General features: G+C 42.4%; 1 protein-coding gene across 1 annotated transcript in view; it reads left to right on the top strand.

Moving 5' to 3' along the window:
• The first annotated feature begins 5,668 nt into the window (after positions 1-5,668).
• Positions 5,669-18,366, top strand: part of LOC137383975 (lamina-associated polypeptide 2, isoforms beta/delta/epsilon/gamma-like) — a 47,674-nt gene continuing 34,976 nt past the window's right edge. Inside the window, exon 1 of the mRNA XM_068057471.1 lies at positions 5,669-5,934. Coding sequence (XP_067913572.1) covers positions 5,710-5,934 — 225 coding nt within the window. The 5' untranslated portion in view covers positions 5,669-5,709. The remainder of the gene's footprint in view (positions 5,935-18,366) is intronic.

Raw genomic sequence — 18,366 nt, 5'->3', positions numbered from 1 at the left:
TCTATGTTTCTACATTATGCCCAATTTTTTTTAAACTGTATTAAAAAAATAATTATTTTTAGCCTACCCTAGAGGTAGCCTGTCAAGTTAGTTTCTCCTCAGGCTTACTGTAGCAATTTTATTCTCTGCCATGAAAAGGATACCCTGAGGCAGGCAGGAATCCTGTTAGAAATCCACAAAACATTAAACTAACTCTGAGTCCAGGTCACGGGTGCGGGTATGGATAGGCAGAGGTCCTGCCATGCCAAAGAGGCCAGAGGTAAAATGGCCCTATGATCTATAGTGCATGGTGAACTGAAAATGAAAGTTGCATTCTTCCACATAGGCCTTCATTTTTATTTGAATTAAATTCTCCTTTACAATCTAGTTTTCTCCTCTTGTACAAACGGATGTGGACCTAGATCATCATTGTGACACATTTTGTCACATAACAATTCCTCCCAATATCTTGTTTGAATACCACTCTCAGGAGCGTTGCAACATCCTGCTCCACTGCATGAGGGTACAGCTCTCCCACCTGTAAATTCTCCACACAATGAGCACCTGATTTTTCCATCATAGCATTCTGGACAGTTGCCAAATTTGACATCAACTTTGCACAATAAGAAATGAAAGATAAAAGCAATAATAAGACAAAAAAAGGGAGGAATATTTCGATATCATTTTCTGCAGAATAATCATGATGCCTAACCATGTTTCCTTGTTTCTTTTCCTGTATGGCAAGAAACAAAGTAGGGGAGCAACATTGAATTCTACCATAATAAGCATCCCACTGCCAGGAATGAAGCCAAGAGGCCCATATTACAAGCAGGGCTAATGGAAAGTTGGGGCCATACACATATACTTGCCTATCAGTGGAAATAGTTCAGTATTCTCTTATGCTTGTGCTGTTTCTGTGGTTGCGATTCCTTTCAGAACAGTTTAAGGGATTGATCCAGAATGTTAGCAGGGTAATCAAACAGATTTCACTTAGTATTTTCAGCAGCTTCAGATTATCAACTTTGATGTTTTGTCCTTTTCTGTTAGTTTTTAATTACTATTTATCTAAACTGGAAAATAATTTTTTTTTTAAAGCATGAGCCTGGTGCAGAAACTGAATGTGGGGCAAGAAAGGATCTGGTGATTTGACATACATAGTTCTTCTGCAGTGTCTTGTGTTAGATGTGTGGGCAAGTGATGACCATTCATAACATCTTTAGTTGACAAAAATGAAACTCTAGATAGAAAATAAAAGTGTTCCTATTTCGTGATTTTCAAGTTTTGGGGTATTTAGTAAATGTTACTAAGTCTTGACAGTTTTTGTTTTCAGAATTTTGTTCTAATGAAGTTAAAAGTTTACCTTGTGTGGGGTGCTGGGCAGACATGGATTCTTATGACGGGAAGATGGAGGGGTTGCAGGTAAAAACTAGATTAGCTGGGAGAAGTTCAGTCCAGTGCTAGATAACTTGGTGGCCTTGCAATCAAGCTTATACGAATTAGGAGCAGAGGTAGGCCATTCGGCCCCTCAGGCCTGCTCTGCCATTCAATAAGATTATGGCTGATCTGTTAGTGTCTCGAAGTCTACACTCCCATCTACCTCCGAAAATCTTCAATTCCCTTGCCTAACAAGAATTTTTCTACCTTTGTCTTTAAAATATTCAATGACCCTGCCTCCAACATGTTCTGAGGCAGAGAGTTCTAAAGTTGCACAACTCTGAGAAAAAAATTCTCCTCATCTCTGTCCTAAAAGGATGACTCCTAATTTTAAATCAGTCCCCCCTAGTTCTGGACTCGCCCACGAGAGGAAACATCCTTTCCACATCCACCTTGTCAAGACCATTCAGGATCTTCTATACTTCAATTAAGTCTCCCCTCACTCTTCTAAACTCCAGTGAAAACAAGCTCACTCTGTCCAACCTTTCCTCATAAGCAACCCACTCATTCCAGGTATCAATCTAATAAACCTTTGAACCGCCTTCAACGCACTCATATCCTTCCTTAAATAAGGAGACTAAAACTGCACACCATATTTGAGATATGGTCTCACTAATGCCCTGTATAACTGAAGCATAACATCCTTACTTTTATTTTCAATTCCTCTCATAATAAAGGCCAGCATTCCATTAGCTGTCTTCATTACTTGCTGTAGCTGCATACTAACGTTTTTTTGACTCATGCATCAGAACACCTAGCTCCCTCTGAACCTCGGCATTCTGCAGTCGTTCTCCGTTTAAGTAATACTCTGCTTTTTTTATTCTTCCTGCCAAAGTGAACAACTTCACATTTTACCACATTATACTTCATCTGTCAGATTTTTGCCCACTCACTCAACCTATTTATGTCAGTCTGCAACCTCTGTTTCCTCTTCACAACATACTTTCCAACCTATCTTTGTGTCATCTGAACATTTAGCTGCCATGCCATCGCTTCCCTCATCTAAGTCATTGATATAAATTGTAAAAAGTTGAGGCCCCAGCACAGACCCATGTGGGACTCCACTCGTCACATCCTTCCAATTAGAAAAGGACCCATTTATGCATACTCACTGGTTTCTGCCAGCCAGCCTTCTATCCATTCTGTTACCCCCTACACCATGAGCTGCTACTTTGCGCAATAACCTTTTATGTGGCTCCTTGTCAAATGCCTTCTGGAAATCCAAGTACAGTGCGTGAACAGGGCTCCCCTTTATCCACAGCACATGTTATTCCTTCAAAGAACTCCAATAAATTGGTTAAACATGATTTCCCTTTCACAAAACCATGCTGACTATTCCCGATTACCTTGAGTTTTTCTAAGTGCCCAGCTGTAACTTCCTTAATGATCAATTCCAACACCTTCCCCACAACAGACGTCAAGGTAACTGGCCTATAGTTGCCTGTTTCCTGTCACCCCCTCCCCCGCCTGAAAAGAGGGGTTATATTTGATACTTTCCAGTCTGATGGAACTTTTCCAGAATCTAGAGAATTTTGAAAAATTAACACCAGCGCATCTACTACCTCATTAGCCACCTCTTTTAAAGACACTAGGATGAAGCCCATCAGGACCATCTTCCGCTGTGGTAAGATTCCTATCTACTGATTCAATTTTAGATAGCATTTTGTGCAATACAAATAAATACCCATCAAATTTTGTCTCTCTTCTGGTTAAAATTTAAATGGGATTACAACATAATATAAAATTGCAAGGGAAGGTCGGGTTGTGTGCCCATTGCCTTCCTGATGCCATTCAATTTTGTCTGGGGCAGGGAAGGCCAAGGATGGCCCAGAAGTCAATTGAGACCCTTGCATAGCCAATTAATGACCTCACCATCACCCCTCACAACCCATCCACTGTCTCTAACTTGTTTCACTGCTTGTCCAACATCCAGTACCACATATCTGTGTCATCACTAAGACCACCTATTTCCACCTCCGTAACATTCACCTGACCAACCCCACACCTGCCTCAACTCTGCTGCTGGAACCCTGTTGGCTGGCATTCCATATTCTATCTTCTGTAAACGTGAGGTCATCCAAAACTCTGCTGTCCATGTCCTAAAGTCCTGTTCACAAATCACCCCTGTGCTCGCTGACTTCATTAACTCCCATTTAAGCAATGCTCCATTTCAAAATTCTCATCCTTGTTTTCAAATCCCTCCGAGGCCTGTTCCCTACTTTAAGCTCCCCCAGCCCTACAAACCTCCGAGCTCCTCTCATTCTGGTAGCGGCCCCAATTTTAATTGCTCCACCATTGGTGGCCGTGCCTTCAATTGCCTAGGCCTAAGCTCTGGAATTCTTTCCCTAAATCTCTCTGCTTCTCTAACTCAATTTCTTCCTTTAAGATGCTCATTAAAATGTACCTCTTTGACCAAACTTTTGATCATCTGCCCTAATATCACCTTATATGACTCGGTGTCAAATTTTGATTTATTAAGCTGCTGTGAAGCGCCTTGGGATGTTTTATTACATTAAAGGCTCTACATAATTCAAGTTGTTTTGTTGTTTAATGTGAGTAACCTGATGAGATGGTAATTGACTGGGTTTTTCTGCTTTCTATGGATAGGACGTACCTGTGCAATTTTCCACGTTGTTAGGTAGATGCTGGTCTTATAGCCGCAGTGAAATAATTTGGCTTACTGTGTGGCTAGTTCTGATGTTTCAGTCCTACAGCCAAGATGTTGCAGCATTATTACCTTTTAATGTATTCATTGCACTCCAGCATAAGGTCAGAAGTGGGATGTTTGCTGATTCAACGTTCAACAGCAACAACATTCGCAACTCCTCTGATACTGAAGCAAGATCTGGACAACATTCAGGCTCAGGCTGATAAATGGCAAGTAACATTTGTGCCACACAAGTGCCTGGAAAAGACTATCTCCAACAAGAGAGAATCTATCTCCCCTTGATGTTCAATGGTGTTACCATCACTGAATCCGCCAGCATCAATCTCCTGGGAGTCACCATTGACCAGAAACTGAACTGGGCCAGCCACATAAATACTGTGGCTACTAGGGCAGGTCAGAGGCTGTGAATTCTGGGGCGAGCAACTCATCTCCTGACTCCCTAAAGCCTGTTCACCATCTACAAGGCACACGTCAGTAGTGTGATGGAATACTCTCCACTTGCCTGGATGAGTGCCGCTCCAACAGCACTCAGGAAGCTCAACACCGTCCAGGACAAAGCAGACCACTTGATCAGCACTCCATTTACCACCTTAAACATTCACCCCCTCCAGCACCGGGGCACAGTGGCAGCAGTGTGTACCATCTACCTGATACACTACAATAACTCTCCAAGCCTTCTTCAACAGCACCTTCCTAACCCGCAACCTCTACCATGTAGAAGAACAAGGGCAGCAGATAGATGAGAACACCACCACCTGCAAGTTCCCCTCCATCTTGCACACCGTCTTGACTTCGAACTATATCACCGCTCATTTACTGTCACTGGGTCAAAAACCTGGAACTCCCTCCCTAACAGCACTCTGGGTGCACCTATACAACATGGACTGCAGCAGCTCACCACCACCTTCCCAGTCGGGTGAACATTTGTTGGGTTTTGTACTGGACGGTCTGGGATTTCAGCGCATCTGACCTTATTCCAGTACCGGACCCATTTAGGTCCGGTACTTTGAAGATAATCAATAAAGCTCATTCATTGTGCAAAAAATGCAATTACAGTACTCTGTGCTTGTTTTAATTAATTATATCAACCAGCCACAGGCCTTAAGCTTGTAGCCATTTTTGCATGTGTGCGTGTGTGGGGATTGGAGGGTCAGGGGTTGGGGTTTGTGTCTGGTATTCCTGACCTCTGCCAGTGGCCACCCTACTTTCACAAGGGCAATTAGGGGTGAGCAATGCCTTGCCAGCAACACTCTAATCCCACCAGTGAATTTTTTAAAAAAGCTCTTCTTGACGTCTTAATTGCCTGTACTCTGAGATCTATGTTGGTCGGGACCTTGGGAGAAGGTGGTATTCAGGTAAATCAAAAGTCAATGTAAAGCTTGTGTGGTTTTAGACTGTTTACACAAGGAGTTTATTACAGTATCTATTGTCTTTGATCTGGCCTCGAAGGAGTTAATAACAGTTTGTCCAATGGGTTTCCTTTTTCAATCGCGCGTCCAATCCTCCTTGAACTTGTTTTCATGTACAGTTTGTAATTCGTACATGCGTGTGTGCAGTTCGATATTGTATGCTGTTTCTTTGGTTAGTGTTTAACCTTAATTTGTAAACAAAAGAGCGATTTGATCCTCATGCTGAATATGTCAAATATTGGGGAGAACCAGGATCCGTCTCATTTAACTAAAAGCAGACTGAAAAGTGAATTAATAGCTCATAACGTGTCTTTACCGCAGAGGGAACAGAAGAAAGAGATTTATGTGCAGCTCTATTTAAAACACGTTACTTCTAAGAATAAATCAGAATTAAGGGCGGATTTTTCCAGCGACGAGGAGGATTCTTCAGAAGTTAAAAGCACCGTGAGTTTAGGGAACTCCATGTGTTTGTATATGTTTTTGTGTACGAATCTAACAATGGTTGTCAGCATTCAAGCGTTTAGTTGCGCTCCGAGTTAGGAGATTTGAAACCCTTTGTTGGGTGAAAGTCGGGCATACTGTTATTCTGTAAAACTGGGCTGCATGTGTGCCCAGTTTCTTGTTTGAAGAAGATTTGTTCAAAGTTTTACTCTGGGTTAGTTACATTTGGATTTACTGTTCTTTCTATGCTATAAACTGGAAGCTGTTTGCGTTATTGCGCACCGTACAAATATAATGTATTTCATGAATTCTTTAGAGTATGCTGTTGTTGAATTCTGTTGGGTTTTTTAATTCAGTCATCATCCGGGTTTTCAAATGGCACTAATTTCGTGCACAATATAAACACACAAATTGGAAATGTCAAACTTAAATATACTAGGTTTTTATTTGTGGAGTTATGGGGACGAAGGAATCATGTGGAGGAGAGCACACAGTCGACAGTGAGTTATATTTTAAGATAGTAACCGACCAAGAGATAATGTCCTAAACTGATAGCAAAGCTTAGTAATAACATTAAAGCTACAAAATGGCCGTTACTGCTCGGAGCAGGTTCTAGTGTGTGGGGATCCGTGCAATATAGAAACTTTTTTCAACTTGCTGGCAGAACGGCACTATCGGTTTCCTGTATTGAAGGGTATAATTATATTTTTAACTTTTTAAACAGCTAGTGCCAGTAACAGTCTTGGGTTTTTTTCTGGAGGGGGGGGGGGGGGGGGGGTGTGCAGAAAACGTTGAGAAATTGCCACCTTGATCTAATTTGTTGAAATTGAAGTATGTTTGGGTTAATGATCATATTCAGTGATAATTACATAGTCAGTTTCCCCATTTACGTTATCAACACTAATTAACAGCTGAACCACCTTGCCCTCCCCAGCATTTCCAACAATAAACTTTTAATGTTAACTATGCTGGCCTGTGCTAAGTACTTTGCAACAGGAAGGCTGGGTTTTCAAACTGCAACCGGAAGGCCACATGGGGCCCCCAAATCTGGCAAGCCCCAGGCACCTCTATTCTAATTGTGATTTTATTTCTCATTTGCTGGTTTGTCATATCTGACTTTTGTGAACCTGGAGTTTTGGAAAAGGCTGTTTTTAGCATTGTTGCCTTATTGGTGGATAAACTAAATCAGAACAGCAAGGTCTGTTAACAAGAAACATATCCAAAATAATCAGAATGTTTAATTAAATTTTATATATGGTCCTCGCAACTCTGATTTGCCCCTTGGGTGCCCACAATGCACGAAAGTTGGCGCTTCTGACCTAGACCATACTATGGTAGCGTAGTTACTGGACGAGTAACTGAGAGGCTGGACTAATGATGCGGAGACACGAATTCAGATCCCACCATGGCTGCTGGTAGAATTTAAATTCAATTAATTAAAAGATCTGTAATTTTAAAAAGCTAGTCACAGTAATAGTGAAACTACTGGATTATCATTAAAAACCTGTCTGCTTCAATAATGTCCTTTAGCAAGCCACTCAGTTCAATCAAACCACTACAGAAAAGTCAAAGAAGAATAAAATCGAACGGACCGCCCAGCATCGACCTAGGCCCAGTCAACCCTGCAAAGTCCTCTGGGGATTTGTGCCAAAACCGAGAGCTGTACCACAGACTAGTCAAGCAATAGCCTGACATCGTATTCACTGAATTTTTGAATATTTTTAAGGCAGAGGTAGATAGATTCTTGATGAGCAAGGAGGTGAAAGGTTATCGGTAGGCAGGAATGTGGAGTTGAGGTTACAGTCAGATCAGCTGTGATCTTGTTGAATGGCGGAGCAGGCTTTAGGGGCCTACTCCTGCTCATAATTCGTATATTCGAAAGTACATATACCTTATAGCCAATGTCCCAAATGACTCCACCATCCCTGGCTTTGTCCTTTTCCCTCTGGCAAGACAGACCTACCAGATGTCCTTAACATTGACTCTGGACCCCATGAAGTGTTATGGCATCAGGTCAAAAATAGGCAAGGAAACCCACTGCCACATACAGCTCTCTTCAGCTGAAGAATCAGTACTCCTGCGTGTTGAATACTGAGGGTAGCAAGGACACAGAATGCACTTTGGATGGGGGACTTCAATGTCCGTCACCGAGAGTGGCTTGGCAGAACCAGTACTGATGAGCTAGCTGAGTTCTGAAGGATGTAGCTGCAAGACTGGACCTGCGGCATGTGGTGAGAGAACCAGCAAGGGTAAAAATCTACTTGACCTTGCCCTCACCTGTCTATCTGTTGCAGATGCATCTGTCCAGGACAGTATTGGTAGGAGTGATCACTGTACACTTCTTGTGGAGACAAAGTCTCGTCTTCACACTGAGGACAACCTCCATCGTGTTGTGTGCACTGTCACCATGCTAAATTATATAAGTTCAGAATAGATCTAGCAGCTCACAACTGGGCATCTATGAGGTGCTGTGGGCCATCAGCAGCAGCAGCAAAATTGTGTTCAACCCCAATCTGTAACCTCATGGCCTTTCATATCCCTCACTCTACCATTAGCATCAAGACAGGGGATCAACCCTGGATCATTGAGGAGTGCAGGAGCAGCATGCCAGGCCTACCTAAACATGCAATGCCAACTTGATCAAGCCACAACACAGGACTACTTGCATGCTGAGCAGTGGAAGCATCATGCGCTTAACAGAGCAAAAATGATCCCGTAACCAACGGATCAGATCAAAGCTCTACAGTTCTGCTACATCCAGTCGTGAATGTTGGTGGACATTTAAATAACTAATGGAGGAGGAGGCCATCACATCAGTGCAAAATTCAAGGCTGAAGCTGTTGGAACTTCTGGCTGAAGATGGTTGTGAGTGGATACCAACACGGCAGCCTCCTGAAGTCCCCAGCATCACAGATGCCAGTCTTCAGCCAATTCAATTCAATCCACATGATTTCAAGAAAAGGCTGAAGGCACTGGATACAGAAAAGTCTACGGGCCCTGACAACATCCTGGCGGTAATACTGAAGACTTGTGCTCCTGAATTAGCCCCGCCCCTAGCCAACACATTCCAATACATCTATAACACTGGCATCTACCTGACAATGTGGAAAATTGTCCAGCTATGTCTTGTCCACAAAAAGCAGGATAAATCCAATCTCAGTCAATTACCACCCCATCAGTCTACTCTTAATCATCAGCAAAGTGATGGAAGGTGTCATTGGCAGTTCTATCAAGTGGCACTTGCACAGGAATAAGCTAATCAGTGCTCAATTTGGGTTCTGCCAGGGGCACTCTGCTCCAGACCTCATGAAAACCTTGGTCCAAATATGGACAACAAAGCTGAATTCAAGAGATGAGGTGAGAGTGACTGCCCTTGACATCAAGGCAGCATTTGACTGAGTATGGTGTCAAGAGGCCCTAGCAAAATTGAAGTCAATGGGAATCAGAGGGAAAACTCTCTGGTTGAAGTCATACTAGCATAAAGGAAGATGGTTGTAGTTGTTCGATCATCTCAGCTCCAAGACATCGTTGCAGGGTTGTGTCCTAGTCCCAGCCATCTTCACCTACTCCATCACTGACCTTCCCTTCATCATAGGTCAGAAGTTGGGATATTTGATGATGATTGCACAGTGTTCATGCCATTAGCATCTCCTCAGATACTGAAGTAGTCTGTGTCCAGGTGCAACAAGACCTGCACAACTTTCAGGCTTGGGCTGATAATTGGCAAGTAATATTCGCAGCACACAAGCGCCAGGAAATGACTGTCTCCAACAAGAGAGAATCTAACGATTTCCTCGTGACATTCAATGGCATTACCATCCCTGAATCCCCCACCATCAACGTTCTGGAGGTTACCATTGACTAGAAATTTAACAACTGAACAGGCCTTCTAAATACTGGCTACAAGAGCAGGTCAGAGGCTGGAAATTCTGGGGCATCTAACGCACCTGACTCCCCAAAGCCTGTCCACCGTCTACAAGGCACGTCAGGAGTGTGATGAAATACTCTCCACTTACCTGGATGGGTGCAGCTCGAACAACACTCCAGAAGCTCAACACCATCCAGGACAAAGCAGCCCACTTGATCAGCACCCCATCCATTACCTTAAATTTTTATTCCCTCTATCACCAGTGCACAGTGGCAGCAGTGTGTACCATCTACAGGATGCACTGCAGCAATTTGTCAAGCCTGCTTCAACAGCACCTTCCAAACCTGTGACCTCTACCACCTAGAAGGACAAGGGCAGCAGACAAGTAGGAACGCCGCCACCTGCAAGTTCCCCATCAAGCCATGCACCACCCTGATTTGGAAATATATCGCCGTTCCTTCACTGTCACTGGGTCAAAATCCTAAAACTCCCTTTTTAACAGCACTGTGGGTGTACCTACATCACATAGACTGCAGCAGTTCAACAAGACGACTCACCACCACCTTCTCAAAAGCAATTAGGAATGGACAATAAATGCTGACCTTGTCAGGGATGCTCACATCCTGTGAACAAATAAGTTATAGTGGCAGTAGCACAAGCAGGTTGTCTATCTGCATTCTTGGTTCAGGAGTAGTACTTGGGAGAACTGAGTGGAGGGAGACAAAATACAAATTATCTCTTTGCCCCCACACTCCCATCAAAAACAGAACCTTTTTTTGGACATGTATAAGTACTTTAGATAGATTCATTGGGTGAATACATTTTAGGCAGACCTTTTTTTAAAAAAAAAAATTCTAATCAAAATGGGATGGGAGGAAGTTGGTACGAGCAGAAGTTTTCAATAGGTGACATCTTTCTCCAGCTTAGCATCAGTTTGGTTGAAGGAATTGTTTTCGACTAGCATCATTAATTTCACTTCCCTATCACTGATTTCATTATTCCTCATTGGTTCAGCTTGAGTGCAAGACCAGCCTGTTTGCAATGTTGTTATCCTGTTTGACACTCAGCTGAAGTTTAAATCTTATTTATCACCAGGCCACTGACTTCCACTTTTGCAATCTTGACACCCCCCTGGCCCCCACACCCTCCCCCACCTGCCCCTATGGCTTCTCCTGTGAAAAGGTTCAACAAGACTTTGACACTTCCACTATCGGCTATTTCTAACACCCCCTTTACAGCCTTCACCACCTCCCTCTATAAATTAAACTGCTTATGTCTTAAAAGGAACATTCTCTCCATTTCTCGTTCTCTTTCTTGCTTGTTTTCTCTCTCGTTTACTTACTTTGTCTTTTGCTGGTTTATTTTTGCCTCTCTGTGCCTGACTGCCTTCCTCCTGTGATACCTGCTGAAAAGAATCAGGATTGGGGATACTGGATAAGATTGGCTAACTCAGCACAGACTGGGAATTCAATCTGCTACCTCTGATCCTTATGGCTGAGCCACATGCTGCATTTGCCATCTGTGCTATCAGGGGAAACTTGTCAGATAGATATTTATAATCCAGTGCTTAGATCTGCATTTTCAAAGGTCCATAGGAAAGTGTTGACTATTTTTGGCCCTTGTTGTGTTTAATGGGGTCAAGAATGTAGCTTTATGGCAAAATTCCACAAAGAGAGACTAACAGCGAGAGTGAGTTTTTCCAGTCATACCTACCAGAAGGTCTCTGGTTCAGTCTCTGGCCTGTGCTGAATTAGCTGGTCTTATGTCAGTCAAGGACTATCCTTGATTGGTGATTGCTGCTGAAAGTGCGCATGTGTAGTTGAAGAGTTAATACCGGATCAGATTCGGCTGTGATGCCTGCCACAGTTTAGTAACTGTCAGCACTTATACTCAAGTTCACACATGAATATTAATCACTTGACGGAAGGTTCCCAGGACCATTAGAACTGCATTCAAGCAAGGGATAAATGCTGCCGCTGCCTTCTTTGGCCTCCTAGTCTCGAGAGACAATGGGTAAGTGTCTAGAGGTGATCAGTGGTTTGTGGAGCAGCGCCTGGAGTGGCTATAAAGGCCAATTCTAGAGTGACAGACTCTTCCACAGGCGCTGTAGATAAAATTGGTTGTTGGGGCTGTTAGACAGTTGACTCTCTCCGTATCAGTGCGCCATATTCCCACACTCTCTTGGCCAGTCTGGAAATAGCAGCGGACACCTTTCCCATTCACTTGTTGATTTCTGCATCGAGAGACATGTTGCTGGTGATAGTTGAGCCTAGGTAGGTGAACTCTTGAACCACTTCCAGAGCGTGGTCGCCGATATTGATGGATGGAGCATTTCTGATGTCCTGTCCCATGATGTTCGATTTCTTGAGGCTGATGGTTAGGCCAAATTCATTGCAGGCAGCTGCAATCCTGTCGATGAGCCTCTGCAGACACTCTTCTGTGTGGGATGTTAGTGCAGCATCATCAGCAAAGAGGAGCTCCCTGATGAGGACTTTCTTTACTTTGCTCTTCGCTCTAAGACGGGCAAGGTTGAACAACCTGCCACCTGATCCTGTGGAGGAAAATTCCTGCTTCTGAAGACTTGAATGCATGTGAGAGCAGCAGGGAGAAGAAGATCCCAAACAGTGTAGGTGTGAGAACACAGCCCTGTTTCACGCCACTCCGGATAGGAAAGGGGTCTGCTGAGGCACCGCTATGCTGAATTGTGCCTTTCATATTGTTATGGAATGAGGTGATGATAATTAGTAGCTTTGGACATCCGATCTTTGCTCGTAGTCTGAAGAGACCACGTCTGTCGATGAGGTCAAAGGCTTTCATGACATCTATGAAAGCAACGTAGAGGGCCATCTGTTGTTCGTGGCATTTCTCCTGTAATTGGCGAAGGGAGAAAAGGATGTCAATGGTGGATCTCACTCTCTGCTCGAAAGCTGCACTGTGCCTCAGGGTAGACACGTTCAGCCAGCTTCTGGAGTCTGTTTAAAACGACTCGAGTGAAGGCTGAGCAGGGAGATTCCACAGTAGTTGTTGCAGTCACCGTGGTCACCCTTGTTCTTATAGAGGGTGATGATATTGGCGTCGCGCATGTCCTGTGGTACTGCTCCCTCCCAGGACAGGCAAAGCAGTTCATGGAGTGCTGAGCATATAGCAGGCTTGGCACTCTTGATTATTTCAGGGGTAATGCCATCCTTTTCCAGAGGCTTTTCCACTGGCTAGAGAATCAATGGCATCACTGAGTTCCGATTTTGTTAGCGTTCGTCCAACTCATCTCCATGACTGGCAGAGGCTGGGCTGCATTGAGGGCGGTATCAGTGACAACATTTTCCCTGTAGTACAGTTCTAGGTACTGCTCCACCCAGCGGTCCATTTGCTTGTGTTGATGTGTTGATCAGTGATTGTTTCCCCTGATTTAGACTTGAGCTGGTGGAGGGGGGTGGTGGGGAGTGATCTTCTTGATGGTTGGCCCAAAAGCTCTCTTAATGCCATCATACGTTCCGCTGATGTTTCTGGTGTCGGAGGCCAGCTGAATACGACTGCGTAGGTGTTGCCAGTAGTCATGTGCACAGCGCCTGGCTGTTATTTGTGCAGCACTTCTGGCTATTTTAAGTGCTACGGATGTTAACTTGTTGGGGGCTTTCTTGTAGTTCAACAGTGCAGAGGAGAAGAAACAACAAAGAGCAGGAACTTTCATTTATGGTAATTGAATGTAGTTTTCATAGAATCATGTAATAGTTCAACTCAGAAGGAGGCCATTTGACCCATCGAGTCTGCACCGGCTCTTTCCAAGAGCAATTCAGTTAGTCCCACTTCCATGCTCTTTCCCCATATCCTTGCAATTTTTTCTCGTACAACTATTTATCCAATTCCTTTTTTTTGAGGGGTACTACTGAATCTATATTCACCACCCTATCAGGCAATGCATTCCAAATACTAATGACTCTATACAGTAAAATATTTGAATATTTTGGAAGACAGTGCACTTAAGAGTATTAGTGTGGTTTTTGCTAATAGCTCTTCACTTGATTTTCTTCAATGTTGTTTTGTATGATGCAGTTTACTGTAGCCATCAATTTCATGCTATAGGATAGACTACCAGCAGTCTAAAATAAATTTCACTATATGAATAAACCAGTGAATTTGCAGATGACCGATGCCAGACATTGTTTTGAAGCATTAATTTTGTTAGCAGTGACCCCAGGCTGTGGGATGGGAGGATGAAGAAAGGGCTTCCATTCAAATTGATGTGCAGTGACCCATGCTGGCTATTGCAGGGCTGATTTGGTTACAGCTAGGAATACATGCAGCTATTATACCTCCATGCTTATCTTCTAGGTCCATGAACAAAGGTTGGTTCATAGGGTAAAGTATGTGGTGCGGGGCCTGGCATTTCCACAGGGATTCTTTCTTTGACAGAAGATCAGAGAAAACTTGTGGAAAATCTCTCTCATATTTTTGCAATGAATTTCCAGCATTTTTAAAATCATTATCTGTATAGTTTTTGATTCTGGTGCCAGTGAACACCCCAAAGCACCCAAGTGGTTAGCTTCTGTACTAAGAGCAACTGTTGGCAAAAAGAGAACTAAAATAAAACTACACTATGAATGTCATTGTAATAAATATGTTTGTGTATATATAGGTCTTGCAGCTAGTGTGAGTTTGGTACACTGGCATCTGACTTGTAATTTTTTTGCATGAAATATTTTTATAACTAAAAATCACAGAATTGTTGCAGTGCAGCAGGAGGCCATTCAGCCTGTCGTGTCCATACCGGCTCTCTGAAAGAGCAGTTCACTTAGTTCCATTCCCCTGCCTTCTCCCTGTAATCCTGCACATTCTTCCTTTTCATATAACAGTCTAATTCCCTTTTGAATGCTTCAATTGAACCTGCCTCTACCACATTGTCAGGCAGTGCATTCCAGACCTTAATCACTCGCTGTGTGAAAAAGTTTCTCCTCCTGTCGCTTTTGCTTCTCTTACCAAATACTTTAAATCTGTGCCCTCTCATTCTTGATCCTTTAAAAATATATAGAATGTATCCGTCAAAAATTGACAGGTAATAGCTATCAAATTTTTAAACAAAGTTAATTGTTGAAATTGCTTGATTTTATATTTGAAAATCATTTTGTGCACCATCTTGGTTTGTTGGTCACCTCAACATAATGAAAGTTATGCTTCTAAATGAAGAAAAAAGATATTAAATGTAATTCATGACAAATTTGAACATCCCTATACAATTGACTTGTATACGTTTGAATTTCTTGAAATGTTTCTCTGCAGAAGCTTTTCCCTCTAGTAGAAGCCTGGGATATAATTTTGCTTGACCCTCAGGCTGAAACCAAACTCCTGCAATGTACTAGTATCAGTCTGAGAGACTACAATTCCCAATGTGCCTCCTGCTGTCTTCTTACATGACCTCTGAATATCTCAAAACAATTCACAACCAGTGTAGTTCTTTTCAAGTGTTGTCACCTGTTATAATGTAGGAAAACAGGGCAACCAATTTGTGCACAGCAAGATCCCACAAACAGCAAAGGGATAAATGACTAGGTAACTTGTTTTTGGTGACGTTGGTTGAAGGATAAATATTGACCAAGACACTGAGAGAACACCCCTGGTCTTCTTTGAATAGTGCCATGTTTTCTTGCACATCCAACAGAGAGTGCCTCAAGTTAACATCTCATCTGAAACAGGAAGCTGTATTTCATTCCAGGAATAGCACATCTATTTCTCAATCATTTTATTTAGTAAAAGATAATCTGGATGTATATCATTTGAGCAAACAGAAGTTTTTCTCAGTTTTTTGACTGCAAAGCAGAAAGAAAATCTTGGAACAAATATGGTTCATTATGTTTGCAATGCTATTAACTCAGCAAGTTCCTGAATTGCTCTAGGTCCAGTGCGTTCATTTTTGTTTGAATTTTTGCATACACAACTGTTCCCCAGCTCTGTTCTTCCCGTATGTTGTATCCTGTCATGGCCACCCTCTCAGCTGTGCTGATTTTCCTCTTTCCCTCTGCTGTGTTCTGTTCCCTTGCTTGCATCCTCCCTCTTACTGCCATACCCACTGCACATTTCTCTTTAGCTCTTCATTATGTACTTCCTACTTGGAATAAGACCATACCAAACATCACAACTGCTCTCGAAATCTCAGGCCCATGAGCAAAGTTTCTGATGCATCCATCATATCAGGCATCACACATTTTCACGCGCAATTATCAAGTGCTCCTATTTTTTTTAAAAAGCCTGTCATTCTTTGGTTTGTTCAGAGCTTTGAGAAGAATCATGCAAGTGCCAATCTACAGATAAACTGTCGCTGTATTTGAACTCAAAATGCACCTATCAGGAATTAACTTCCTTTTTGCAGCAGTTAGATCTTTATAGCGTAAAGGGACTGATCGTGTTACTCACAACTCCACCTTTTTACATTAAATAATAATATGCTGACATACCATGAATAGCAAAAAATCTGTTAGTGTAAAATATTTTAAACACATTGGATCAACTTCAAAGCTTTATGAGGTAATTTCACTAAAAGATACTAAGTTAAAGTGAAACTGTAACTGAAGAAAAAATAATTTTGACTCATACCCCAGGATTTTCCCCAAAATCACTGATGGGCTGAGGTGAGGAGGGTGGAATTTCCTTTTTAAAGCTATAGTTTAAAGCCTTTATTTTGTGTCTATTACAGACTACGACAATGCATGTGAGGGCAGCCATAGAATCACAGAATAATACAGCAAACCATTGATCATCATCTTTTTCCGTGTATACAGTATGTTTCAATGTTTCTAGTCAATGCTTGATGTCTGATATTTTAAGCAGCAGAGATCGTTGGACTATAGCCTATTCAGGTCCGGATTGGCTTTAAACAAAAAACTAGGTATTTTGAGCTTGGAGAAAGAGAAATGTCGAACAGTGTTCAGGCATACAGCATCATCTGTGCTTTGAAAAAATCCATGTTGTTAAACAAGTATGTGAATTTATTAATTCAAGGCTAAATTCTGGAGGAGTATCGAAACAAAACCTGAAGTGAAACTATTTGAAATTACTTGTGAGCTTCTTAATGAAGAGTGGCTGAATTAATTTTTGCCTTTCTTGATTCTTTTTTAAATGCCAAAACAATCAGTTTGGGCTGTTTTATCACAGTATCATGAAAACCTGATATATAACACAGGGATCTGAAACCAGAGGAAAATGTTCCAGTCATTGCAAAATTTGTTTTTGTCTGCTTATCAAGATACAGGACATATATTGAGACAAGAACATTTTCTCACTTTAAGCAGCTGGTGTCAGCATCAATCCCTTCGGTGCCAAGTGTAGCATGACGTTCCAATCATTGCAGAAATGTGTCTTAATTATAGCCATTTTTGTATTTGCTGTGTTTGGGCTCACACCCACTTCCCTAGCAGACTGAGGCAAGAATGAATTGAGAATCATTTCATCTTTCAGCCAGCAGAAGGAGCAAACTTTTTATTTTGTTGGTTTGACCTGGATTCAAACATTGTAATCTGCTGTGCCATCCACTTCACTTTGTGAGCTGAATAAACTGGGTATTGCATTATTTAATACAGCATTACTATTTTGAAACTAACTAGCCGTTATTCGGACTGGTTCGTACGACATTCGGGTAGTGGACGAGCAGAAATTTCCTCCAACTAAACATCGGGAAGATTGAAGCCATTTCCCTCTGTCCCTGCCATAAACTCCGTTCCATAGCCATTGAATCCATTCCTCTCCCTGGCAACTGCCTCAGTCTGAACCAGACTGTTAACAACTTTGGTGTCATGTTTGACCCTGAGGTGAGCTCCCAGGTCACTTATTGGTACCAACACTAAGAAAGCCTATTTGCACTTCCTTAACATCGCCCGACTCCGCACCTGCTTCAGCTCATTTTCAGCTGAAACCCTCATCCTTACCTTTGTTACTTCTGGACTTGACTATTCTAACCACTCCTGGTCGGCCTCCTGTGGTCACCCCTCTGTAAACTTGGTCTGTATTCTAACTCGCATCAAGTCTCATTTACCCATCATCCCTGTGTTTGCTGACCTACGCTGGCCCCCAGTTAAGCAACCTCTTGGTTTTAAAAAGTCTCATCCTTGTTTACAAATCCCTCCGTGACTTAGCTCCTCCCTATCTCTGAAATTTCCTCCAGCCCAACAACCCTTCGATATGTCTGTGCTTCTCTAATTCTGGCCTGTTGACCATCCCCAATTTTAATCACTACTTCATTGACGGCAGTGCCTTCAGTTGCTTAGGCCCATGCTCTGGAACTCCCTTCTTTAACCTCTGGCTTGGTGTCAAATTTTGTTTGAGTGCTCCATGAAGGGCTTTGGGACTGTTTACTACATTAAAGGTGCTATATAAATGCAAGTTGTTTTTCGTAAAATACTTCAATAATTCTTTGTTTCTTGGAGGAGGAAGTAGATGTTAATGGTGTTTTGTTTTTGGTTGTGAGATGGAGGAGGGAACAAACTGATTTAAACCATGATTGCATTGTTTTTATGAAGCTGTCTTGCAGAATATTAGCTCCAAGTGCATAAAATAAACCTTCAGATTTCTTCCTCACTCAG

The sequence above is a fragment of the Heterodontus francisci genome, chromosome 25 (genome assembly GCF_036365525.1).
Source record: "Heterodontus francisci isolate sHetFra1 chromosome 25, sHetFra1.hap1, whole genome shotgun sequence".
NCBI lineage: Eukaryota > Metazoa > Chordata > Chondrichthyes > Heterodontiformes > Heterodontidae > Heterodontus > Heterodontus francisci.
Note: the sequence above shows the minus strand (reverse complement) of the source record. Positions and strands in the feature narration are given on the sequence as shown.